This window comes from Herpailurus yagouaroundi, unplaced genomic scaffold (genome assembly GCF_014898765.1).
Source record: "Herpailurus yagouaroundi ecotype Mexico unplaced genomic scaffold, PumYag 196, whole genome shotgun sequence".
Classification (NCBI taxonomy): domain Eukaryota; kingdom Metazoa; phylum Chordata; class Mammalia; order Carnivora; family Felidae; genus Herpailurus; species Herpailurus yagouaroundi.
Genome location: NW_024412427.1, coordinates 11,807,595 through 11,819,804, shown reverse-complemented (window position 1 = coordinate 11,819,804; position 12,210 = coordinate 11,807,595). Strand labels below are relative to the sequence as shown.

General features: G+C 44.5%; 1 protein-coding gene across 1 annotated transcript in view; it reads left to right on the top strand.

Annotated features, from left to right (window-relative positions):
• Positions 1-11,931, top strand: part of CHMP4B (charged multivesicular body protein 4B) — a 53,693-nt gene extending 41,762 nt beyond the window's left edge. The window contains exons 2-5 of the mRNA XM_040447303.1: positions 6,367-6,544; positions 8,530-8,644; positions 9,728-9,854; positions 11,062-11,931. Of these exons, the coding sequence (XP_040303237.1) occupies positions 6,367-6,544; positions 8,530-8,644; positions 9,728-9,854; positions 11,062-11,126 (485 nt within the window). The 3' untranslated portion in view covers positions 11,127-11,931. The remainder of the gene's footprint in view (positions 1-6,366; positions 6,545-8,529; positions 8,645-9,727; positions 9,855-11,061) is intronic.
• The last annotated feature ends 279 nt before the right edge of the window (positions 11,932-12,210 follow it).

Below are 12,210 nucleotides of genomic sequence, written 5' to 3'. Positions count from 1 at the left end.
CTTAGCTGCCTGCCTGCCAGTAGCCCTGCCATGATCAGACTGCTGAGTGTTCTTCAGAATTCCCACTTAGTGTTGCATCTGTGTGTAGGTGTCCTCTGGAGTATGTTTGTGTTTGCTGTGTAGTTCATGCTGAGAGTGGGAAAGGAACTGCACTCCCCTCCTTCCCTCCTAGTCCATGTATCTTTTGCTTGATGAATTCAGATGTGGAATCTTGGGTCTTTGAAAGGACTGTAGACACCATCATTCATTCATTCAGTGAGAGGTTATTAGTAGGCCCTCCTTCCAGCCATTGCCTAAATCTCTTTGTATTAGTCACTAAGCATACAGTTATGACTTTTTAGCATCTGTAGAGATGCCGTGGGCTCATGGCCCCTATATTGAATGCCCCCAGATCAGAGCAGGCAAACTTGCCCTCCTTAGCAACTCTTCAAAGAGAAGTCAGATCTGCCTTTGCCTAAGAGAAAGGAGCATCCTATCTAGTTGTATTGAATTGGTGTGTTCTCCGAAAATGGTTTCTGTACTGTCACTAGCAGGTGCCTTACAGAAGGAGTTTCCAGTCCTGGGTGAATGCATTTTCAACTGCTCTCTTTCATAGGGTATCTCTTCTGTATTTTTCCTCCAAATAGCTGTTTAGAGTGTCTAATGAAGCAACTGTCTGGAGACCAATGTTTATTTCAACATGGTTGGAGTTGTTTTTGCTTCAGCTTTCAGAGCCAATAAAGCTGGTTATTAGATTCTGTAATTGCTGCTGTAATTACTCTCTTGGAACCGGCAAAGGCATAATTAAATATGGAGATTCCAAGGACTATTTTTTTCCATCTAAAAGCAACCTCTTTAACTTCTATTGGCCTGAGTTAGATTTTAGTTGTTTGTTGTGTTGTTCTTAAAATTTTGTTTTATTTTAAGTAGGCTCCACATCCATTGTGGGGCTTGAACTCACGATCTTGATATCAAGAGTCACATTCTCCACCAACTGAGCCAGTCAGGTGCCCCTAGATTTTAGTCGTTAAAGCTGCTGTGCTTATGAATGACGCTAGGGTTCTTTGGCAGAAAAGGGATTTCTTTGGACACCTCTTTATTTGGTTTAGATAAACTCCTTGTTAACCCAGTACTTTTTTTTCCCTTTACCCCCCATTTTATTGAGATATAATTCACTTAATGTTGTATCAGTTTTAGGTATACAACATAATGATTTGATGTATGTGTGTATTGTGAAATGGTTACCAGGATAAGTTTAATATCCATCACCTCACACAGTTGTTTGTTTGTTTTTTCTTGTAGTGAGAACCCAGTACTGTTTTTGTTTTTGTTTTTTAACCCAACCGTTAGGAATTTAGAGACATACAAAGTAAGACATTAAGAGCCAGCATATATTTATGTAAAACATTGGGTTTGGCCCTTTAAACTTTGGCTACTTATAGAAGTAAATTTCTGGGGGCATCTGGGTGGCTCAGTTGGTTAAGCCTCCAACTCCTGGTTTTGGCTCAGGTCATGATCTCACTGTTCGTGGGATTGAGCCCCACATTGGGCTCTGTGCTGACATTGTGGAGCATGTTTGGGATTCTCTCTCTCCCTCTCTCTCTGCCCCTCACCTGCTCATGCAGGCACACACTCTCTTTCTCTCTCTCTCCAAGAAAATAAACATTTGGGAAAAAAGGAGAAAAAAGAAGTAAGTTTCTGTGGTCAGAAATAAGGTTGGGATGGATGATATTTTACTTTTAAGTGTAACTATGCAGGAAAAGTGGCACTTTGCTCCTTTAATTTGGCCTAAGTTATACTTCACCACTGTGCCACACTGTTTCTAAGATACAGAATAGTTTAATATTTATGTTTATATATCTTGTAGCCCAAATGGTGACCCATGTCTAATTTCAAGATTACTTTACTCATGAACCATGTATGAAGGGAGAAAATGAATTAAGTACCCCTTCTCTTTGAAATTTTTAACTGGTTGAGAGGTACACACAGGATTAGATTGGGATAGATAAATCAAATGTCCTGCCAGACACCATCCTGGAGAGTTTGCTACATGGAGAGGAAGAGACTGTGTGAACCCTGCAGGCAGAATGGGAACCCTGGAGAACAAAGCTCTGCTCAGGCCTTTTTTCCAGTCTCAGGACACACTTTTCAGTGAGAAGAGAGGGTAGGGCATGTGATTATAGAAGTTCCTGCAGGAGGAATGCAGGGAAAGAATCCTGCCAAATGGTCATTTTAGCCAGTGTTTCGATGAGACGTTATCATTTCTCCTTTGAGTCAGAAGTACACAAGTGATAAAATGTGGGTGCATCACACATGAAGAACCTTGCATAAAATATATGAAAAATTTAAATACAGATGGAATTAGAGATCGGTTTAATATGTATGAAGCACTTACTATGTACTAGCCACTGTGTTGGTCTGTAAACATGAAAAATATAAACATTTCATTCATGGGGGACCCTTGCTTACCTCCCTGGTATGTTTGGGTATTTGCTTCCATATCATTTATCGCTTAGAGAAGTTTAGAAGTAGGGTGGAGATCAGAGAAATGTAAGATTAGCATGTAAGGAGTCACTGCCAATTGAAAATCTAGTAGAAAAAAAGTTAAAGCAGTTCTAAATCTGTGATGTTAATAGGGAAATAATAAATTTGATTTTAAAAATCAGAATGTGGGGCGCCTGGGTGGCTCAGTTGGTTAATTAAGTGTCCAAGAGATCAGTCACAATCTCACAGTTTGTGGATTTGAGCCCAGCATCAGGCTCTGTGCTGACAGCTCAGAGCCTGGAGCCTGCTTCGGATTCTGTGTCTCCCTCTCTCTCTGCTCCTCCACTGCTCATCTGTGTCTCTCAAAAATAAATAAACGTTAAAAATTTAAAAATCAGAATGTATGGGGAAGTTGGTGCTAAACCATTCATGGACGACCTGCTTCTTTCTGGGTTGGGGTTTTGTATGTAGCAGAACAGCTCCCTCGCTGCCATCTGTTGAAAGTCAGCCCTCAATACAAGAGTTCATTAAAAAAAAAAAAAGAAGAAGAAGAAGAAGAAATTTGTTTTTAAACTGAAAACAAAACAAAAAAATCAGAATGTAGCTGACTGTATAAAATCAAGGCCTCTGCTATACTCAGAGCACCGAAAAGCAAGGCAGATGTGTCATCTCATTGTTCATGCTTAAGAACTGTCCCAGTGTCACTTGCCATCATTCTGAGCCTGTGTGGGAAGAGCAGAGGCCTTGGGGTTTAAGCAGACCAGTGGTTGAACCCTCCCCTCCACGCAAAATAGCAGCGTGACTTGGATGAGTCGCTTCACCTTTCTCAGCTCCAATCTCTTTGTTAAGTAAGAAGGTGGCCAGGACTGCCACAACCATCTTGTTTACTTACCACACAGCAGCCAGTCAGACAACCTTGTTCACTTTACTCATGAACACGGCAGATAAGTTTTTACAGGCTGGGGTATTCCATGGGTGATGGGGATGGCTGAGGTGGACCTGGGAAAGAGGCATCTGTGGTCTGAGAAGGTTTGAGAATCATTTGTTGATTAGAATGTGTCTGAGTTTCTGTGGAAAGGCAGCATGGCACTAAGGAAAACACAAGGAAACAGCTCCGGGCCCTGAGCACTTACATACCAGGAGATCTTCCCTCTGTCGTGATGTTCAGTGGCAAAGGGCTCCCAGAACCTGACCTGTGGTGAGAACCCCAGTCCCTTGCAGGATCTTACCGGCTACATTAAATCACATGGAGGCTTTGTCTTCTGGGTACAGGTAGATGTTGAGGGTTTTTAAGCAAAGGAATGATGTGGTTGGATTTGCACTCCCTCTTCTGTGTTTCCACGGTCTCCTTGACACTCTTTGCCCGACTAGATGACTCCTCCAGGGCAGGATCCTACCTTTTTCATTAAATGAGAGGTGCAACAGAATGGCAAAGCATGGACTTTGGAGTTCCGCACTTGACTTAATCTCTTATGTCACTTACTACCAGGTAACCTGAGTTTGAACCTTAGTTTCCTCGTCGGCTAAAAAGGGTGGTCTTTTTTTTTTTTTTTTTTAAACGTTTATTTATTATTGAGAAACAGAGAGAGACAGAGCATGAGCATGGGAGGGATAGAGAGAAGGGGAGACAGAATCTGAAACAGGCTCCAGACTCTGTGCTGACGGCTCAGCGCAGAGCCTGACGTGGAGCTTGAACTCAAAAACTGAGCCCTGAGCCAAAGTTGGACGCTCAATCCACTGAGCCACCCAGGTGCCCCAGAGGGTGGTCATTTCTACCTTAAAGAGTTGCCGTTTGGGGCGCCTGGGTGGCGCAGTCGGTTAAGCGTCCGACTTCAGCCAGGTCACGATCTCGCGCTCCATGAGTTCGAGCCCCGCGTCGGGCTCTGGGCTGATGGCTCAGAGCCTGGACCCTGTTTCTGATTCTGTGTCTCCCTCTCTCTCTGCCCCTCCCCCGTTCATGCTCTGTCTCTCTCTGTCCCAAAAAAATAAATAAACGTTAAAAAAAAAAAAGTTGCCGTTTTGTGAGGTACTTTTATAGCATGTATGACTTAGTATTAGCAGCTGAAGGGGTTCATTCAGAGGAGTCTTGGGGACACCTGGGTATGACTTGAAGTCATAGGCCATTCACACAGGAATCAAGGGAAATAGGTTGAATGGCTTGTCAGCATTCTTTTTTTTTTAATGTTTATTTTTGAGAGGGAGGGCACGCACATGGGGGAGGGGCAGAGAGAGAGGGAGACACCGAATCCAAAGCAGGCTCCAGGCTCTGAGCTGTCAGCACAGACCCCGACACAGGGCTCAAACTCATGAACCGTGAGATCATGACCTGAGCTGAAGTCAGACGTTTAAACGACTGAGCCACCCAGGCGCCCCATTTGTCAGCTTTTAAGTAGGCACATTTCATTGTTCTTCAGATTTTTTGCCATTTTTCATTAGCCTGCTTTATGCTTTGGCTGGAGGAATTTTCCTGGTGGTTTTGTTTGCTGCTTTTAGAGGAAGTATGGACTGCTTATGTGCAGGCCAAGGCCATTTTCCCTTGGCAAATGGTTTTAAGGATGTAATCCTAGGCTAACAGGGAGCATGAGTGAAAGGAGCATGGAACCTATTCATGTGACATGTGGAGAAACCACAGCCCTGTAGGGAGGGCAGTTGCATGTCTCTGAGAGCCCACCAGAGATGGCTGTGGTCTGGAACTCAGGGACATGGGGAGTGTGTGTGTGGGTGCATAATATGTGTGTCCGTATGTGTCTAAGGCTAGCGCTGTCCAGGCCAAGGTAGGGCTGGGCAGCTTCCCGGACCCAGCCCATTTCTTATGTTTAAGTCTGTGGTGAGCCTTCTTTCTGGCTTTGATAACCATCTAAGATGTATACTAAAGATACTTTCTGGTGGAAAGCGGGGAGACAGTAAGGAGAACAAAACCCGGGTTGAGAGTAGGGAGATGTGCTTTTGGCTCTTGCTCTGCCGCAAATGCACCTGGTCAAATTGCTTACCCTGACTGGATCCAGGAACCAGTGATCCAGGAAGCATAGACAGATGCGTAGACAGAAGCATAGACATGCCAGGAGGCATAGACAGATGATGACATTGACTTGACCAAATGGTCAGACTCTAGATTTGTCCCTGATAGGGAGTTCTGTCTTTTTATTTTAGTTTGTTTTGTTTTCTGTGATAGAGAATGCTATAGTAACCATCTTTAGGCATGAGGATTTTTGCTTTTGTTGAATACAATTCCAGAATGTATTCCAGACCCCTACTGGGTCATAGGGCAGGAACATCATTATGGCTATTGCTGTATGTTGCCATGTTGCTTTTCAGAAGCAGTGTATCAATTTACAGTTGTCAGCTATGCGTGAGAGAGCATTTTAACCCCAACTGATCCAGTATTTAGTATAGTAATTATTTATTGTTTTTATAATTTAGTTAGCATAAAATGATACTTTAAAAGCTGCTTTATAATAATCAGAGGTGCTGTTTTCTGGGTGTCCGCTCTGTTTAATGTTGCGCTAGGTGTTTACATATATTATCTCATTTACTCCTCACAGTGAACCTATCAGGGAGGCACAGTAGCTCACCTAAGTCTGTGAGCTGGGGTTTGAACCTAAGGCAGTATGGCCTCAAAACGCAGCCTCCATCTGGGTGCCTCTCCATTCTTTGATTTGTGGGGGTGTGGTTACACAGTGTGAACTTTTGCTTGTGTGCTTTGCTGCATTTTGAAGTATGTGAATTTTGTATAGTTTTTTTAGAAAATTGAATGTGCTCTTTGCATAGAAGAGATTATTAACCCTGTGTTATAGTGAAAGCAGCAACTGAGGTGCATCTACTATAATTAGGGAGAAGACTCAAGTGAACTCGAAGATATTCTGATCTGGGCTCTCTGAAACCCTATTTTCTCCCCCCATGCAGCTGCCCTCCAGGCACTGAAGCGCAAGAAGAGGTACGAAAAGCAGCTGGCGCAGATCGACGGCACACTATCAACCATTGAGTTTCAGCGAGAGGCCCTGGAGAACGCCAATACCAACACGGAGGTGCTCAAGAACATGGGCTATGCTGCCAAGGCCATGAAGGCTGCGCACGACAACATGTACGTGGTCACCCACTGGTGGGGTGGGCACCGTGTGGCAGGGCAGTGCTGGCCCTGGAATGCCTCAATCCCAGGACAAGGCCTTAGGCAACCCCTTGACTTACCCATTCAAACATCTGAATTTGTATTAATTTGCATTCTTTTTTGGAACTCCTAAAATGGATCCTGTATCTTGTTGCCTATAGAAGCAGATCACATGGAATGAAACTGTATTTCTGAGTAATTCAGAGTTAACTGTGATGAGCAGAGTTTCTTGCTGGAAAGGTCCTTAGAAAGTCCTCTTGCCCAGGCCTCTGATTATCAAGGGGGAAGCTGTGTCCCAGAGAGGGGAAGTGATTTGCCCCGGGTTATATGTGAGCTTGGATAGAACTGGGATTAGAATCACTGTCCAGGTCTTTTTCCTGATGCTGTAGGGATCCTGAAAAGATTGGTGCTTCTGAGGACTTTGGATCTCTCTGTTTTTACATCTGCTTTTGATGGAATTTTCTGGCTCCCCCCTTGCTCTGTCTTTGGCTGTCATATTAACAATGTTCTTGGGGCGCCTGACTGGCTCAGTAGAGCATGCAACTCTTGATCTCTGGGTTGTGAGCTTGAGCCCCATGTTAGGTCTAGAGATTACTTTAAAAAATATATCTGTAAAAATGACGTTCTTGACCTCAGCAATCCTTCCCTTATGTGGCTACTTCTCACATACAGTGGCCTAAGAAACTAGATAGCCACCCTTGTTATAGTTGTAATTAAAGGCCAGAGTAACACTAGACTCCAAACGAGAGCCTCTCCCATGAGCAAAATTCTGCATTTGTTGCAATGCTTGGACTTGGATCATATATTTGGGTACTTGAAGCCCTTTTTTACTTCCTTGGGGTACTTAGCCATGTTCTAGAACAGGGTTTGGCAAGATGCCTCCTATGGGCCTGCCACCTATTTTAGTAAATAAAGTTTTATTGGAACACAGTTGTGCCCATTAAGTTACATACTGTCTATTTGGCTGCTTTTGTGGTAGACAGCAGGTTTGTGACAGAGTTTGTATGGCCCACAAATTCTGAGATACTTGCTCTTTGGTCCTTTATGGAAAAAGTCTACTGATCTCTGCTCTAGAAATGTGGGGTTGCAGGAAAAGTAGCCTTTAAATAAGTGAAGTATTGGGGCACCTGGGTGGCTCAGTCAGTTAAGCGTCTGGCTTTGGCTCAGGTCATGATCTCACGGTTTGTGAGTTCAAGCCCCACATCAGGCTCTGTGCTGACAGCTCAGAGCCTGGAGCCTACTTTGGATTCTGTGTCTTCCTCTCTCTCTGCCCCTCCCCAACTCATGCTCTGTCTCTCTCTCAAAAATAAATAAAACATTAAAAAAAATTTCTACATTCTCCAAGATGCCCAGCAGAGAGCACGTCTCAGTGAACCACTATGCATACTTTGAAATATGTGTGTGTTTATTATATTGATTGTTTATAAGATTGATAGTATATAGAAAATAATTCTATATGTTTGCCTTTCTTTTGGAGCCTGGTGGAGGCTCATAAGTGGATTTGAGTAGATGGGGAGGAACTGTCAAGTGGCACAGCTATATTTTATGATTTGTGATTTTATCTCCCCCTGTGTGGTGTTAGAGTTGCCCTTGAGCTTGAAGAAGAGCTTACTGGCCCAGGAGTTAAAGTCCTGTAGTCTCATTTGACATGTTTATTACTAGCTTACATGAGAGATCGTGAATGTGGCATCTAACTTTGCTAAGCCTTATTTCCTTAGGGTGTTGGGAGTAGATGATGTCTAAGAATACTTCCATCCTCTTGATTCTGTGCTTCTCTGTTTTAAAAGGGGGAGGAAGACAATAAAGACAAAAAAGTAATTCCTCACAGGGAATAATTATAGTGGGTATAGAGGGTAGCGCTAGGAAGCAGATTGTGTTCAGTGGGGTTTCTCTTCCTGCCTCGTAGGCCCTCTTCACACAGACTGAATGTCTAATGTTACGTCTGTCCATCTCGTTTGAAGGGACATCGATAAAGTTGATGAGTTAATGCAGGATATTGCTGACCAGCAAGAACTTGCAGAGGAGATTTCAACAGCTATTTCAAAACCTGTAGGATTTGGAGAAGAGTTTGATGAGGTGAGTGGTTTCATGCAGTTCTCACAAGTTCCACAAATGACACCCAAGCCACCTTTTGATGTGCTGTTGAAGGCTCTCCAGTAGGGTGTATGTGGTTTGGAAATCACCAGTTCTCATCCCTCCAGAGACTTGGACATAAACAGGGCATGGTATTAACTCTCCCTAATTCTGGATTTTTAGAGATGCTTTCACTCTTTGGTGTAGAAGTTTAGGTTGAGTAGAGGAACCTTCATAGGGACTCTTCAGCAGGCTTCAGGTCAGTAATTGGTTTCAGTAAATAATTATCTTACACCTTTCGTGGTGGACCCTAGGCTCAGAGCTGTGGCAACTGAGGTGACCATTCCCTGGTACAGGATTTGCCCTCAGGCAACTCTGATTTGAGATAAAGATGAAGCCAAGGAAGGAGCATTTATATCTGACCCCTGAGGGATCCATCTGGAACTCGGCCACCTGCTGGTTTCTGCTGTAGCAATTGGGATCTTGGGTCTCTTAGCTTTCTAAAATCCAATAACAGGCCCTGTTGAAGGTATTTCGTTCTGTGTTAGATTTGAGGCCACTGAAGGTGAGGTCCTCTCCACTGGACCTCTTCATGCTGATTCCCGCGGTGTAGCTGACCGTACAGCCTTTGGCTTTCACCTGTGGCTCCCAGCACCAGGGTTTTCATGTTATCAGACTAAAATTTGATGGACTAGTCAAGTCAATTTCAATTCAGCAAGTATTCCTGAACATTCATGGAGTGTGCCCAGTTCTGAGATAAAGAAATAGGAATGCAAATACATAATCCCTTCTCTGAATCGCTTCTCGGCCTTTTGGCTAAGATCAAGTGTATAATCCCTTCTCTCAAAATGCTGACAGCTAGTGCAGGACCCTGGATATAGACTCCATAACTGCTTGCTGGTGTTTTAGTTTCACCAGTGGAACCATGTTTAGGGTTTGAATAACAGAGTGTGGACCTGGAGTTCATTTCTCTTCTGACCTTCTTCGAAGGGGTGTGTGTCCCCTGAGCCATCAGGAAAGAGGTACTGCTGCAGGGGCTAGGATTCCCAGGGACATTTCTCTTACTCTTGTGTTTCCTTTTACCAGGATGAGCTCATGGCAGAATTAGAAGAACTAGAACAGGAGGAGCTAGACAAGAATTTGCTGGAAATCAGTGGACCCGAAACAGTCCCTCTACCAAATGTTCCCTCTATAACCTTACCATCAAAACCCAGTGAGTACTTCTTACCCAGTCATGACGTATCCCTGATGCCATGTGGTGGTGTCAGTTTGGGTCCTGAGTTTGCCCAGGATTGAGAACCACATAAAATCTGTTCTGACGGCCATAGAGACAACGTCACCTGTGTTTTCCTAGTTTTTCTCCAGAACAGGGCTTTTTAACCTTGGCACTATTAACACAGTCAGGTAATTCTTTGGGTTGGGGGAAGGGGGTTGTTTTATGCACTGTGGATGTTTATGCAGCACCCCTGGGCTCTGTCCTCTCCAAGGTGTGACAACCAGAAATGTCTCCATACTGCCATATGTCTCCTGCAGAGTATGTGGGGGGTCACCCCCAGTTGAGAACTATTATTCCAGAATGATTTTTCCTATGTCACCAAACAAGACAAAGCTCTAGGCACTGGAAGAAGATGTGAGAGTTTAATTCCAGGACAGCTCTTACTCCGTCTAATAGCCTGTTCTGTGCACACCTATAAAAACTTAGGGCCTCAGAGGCAGCCACTGTGGGAAGGAAACTTCTTTGGCTTTTTTTAGAGACCTGGTTCTATAAAACCTTCGTTTCCTTCTGCCTGCTCCTTCTTCCCCCCCCCCCCCTCCATTTTTCACCCTTGGTAGAAGTATTCCACACCAGACTTCTAGAAAAGATATAGCAGTTTGATTTGTCATGGAGGGAGAACCCAGGGAGCAGTGTAACCAGGCTGTTGTCCTCTTACCCTCCCACATACAGAGAAGAAATGGTCCCTCAAGTTGAGTCAGCAGCCTGTGGTGGGTTTAGGCAAAGGGGGTCCACATCCACACACTGTTTAAGGGGCACTAGTGGGTGTGGAGAGGTGGTTCAGGCCACTTAATATGGAGGGGGAGTGTTGGCAAGGATTAGATCTCCTCTGGGGTTCTTCCTTGAATGCTCTGGATGGAAGCCTCACCTGAATTCTGACAGACTCTCAGTGTAGAATCCTTCTTGTTTTGCCTGGCCTCAGTGCTGGTGGAGGGGAGGTGCTGGGAGCTGGTATGCCTGTTATCAGGAGTTTTATGCTGCAGCTTTCAGGCACAGAGAAACAGTCTGCTGATAGCTTGGCCACAAGGCTGGGTGTGAGGGCAGGGCTGTTTTTGTAGACATGATGTGGCACAGCCCTGGCACCCAGCCAGAATGTGTTGAGAGCACTGTAACCAGCTTCTAAGTAGCCCTTTCTCTCTTTACACAGCCAAGAAGAAGGAAGAAGAAGAGGACGACATGAAGGAATTGGAGAACTGGGCTGGATCCATTTAACTGGTCCAATGCGGGCTGGGCCCAGACAGACTCTGGTGGCCTGTGCAGCGGGCAGGCATGTGCGTGTGTGGGGCAGGCAGGACATGGTGCAGGCAGGTTCCATCGCTCCTGAATCTCCCTCCAAAGCAGTAGGGCCACATCACTGCTCACTCTCTGCATAGCATGGTCTGCACCCAGCGGGATGGGGAGGGGGGTGGGGGGCGGGGGGTGGGTGGGAGGTGCCTGCTGTTTATAATGTTGAATTTCTGTAAAATAAACTGTATTTGCAAATCCAACATTGAGCTTCTGGACTACGCTAACTCCACTGCTGAACCTCAATGGAAAGGGTCGACCGTGTGCAGTTGAAATGATCTGAAAATGTAGCCTCTGTCCTTTTAAGTCAGTTGACTCGTCGCACATCTCTGTGAGACTTGTATGGTACTGGCAGAAGAGTCGTTTTTTAAAGCCATAGGCTTTTCCTTGTCCTTAGCTGTAATAATGCATCTGATTTGGGTTCCTTGAGAGCTGTATTTCTGTCCATCACCTGTATACTGGCCCCTGTGTTTACCACTCTGCCCACCCCTCACTCGTACTCCCCTGGTTTTTTGGAGTTTGTGACACTGATTTGAAATGAATGGTGTTCTTGAGAGCAAGTGAGATTGTAGAGTTAAATTCCAGCTATATACATTTTTCTAACATAGCTCTAAGGTCCTTGTTGCTGTTTGTGATAACTGATAGATAACTCATTGGAAACATGTGCATACATTTATATTCAGATGAAATTATGGTTTGCACTGTCTATTAAATATCTCAATTAATTTTCATACTTTGCTGTTGTGTTCAATCAATCTGTCATTTGCTTTGGGAGTTGACTCTTTCAAGGCTAGCACGGTATCCAGTGGAGCCTGTGGAAGCATATACAAGACTTGAGTATGACATGCATCAACAATCGGAACCAAAGAACAGAGTACGTCTTACTGGAAATGCATTTACGTTCTGGATGCCATGGATCCGTGGCCTTCATCTTGCTCAGGGATCGTCTGGGCACAGCTCAGGAGTGAATGGTTCTCGTGTAGTTCCATGTTCTTTCCTAGTTCTTCTCTGT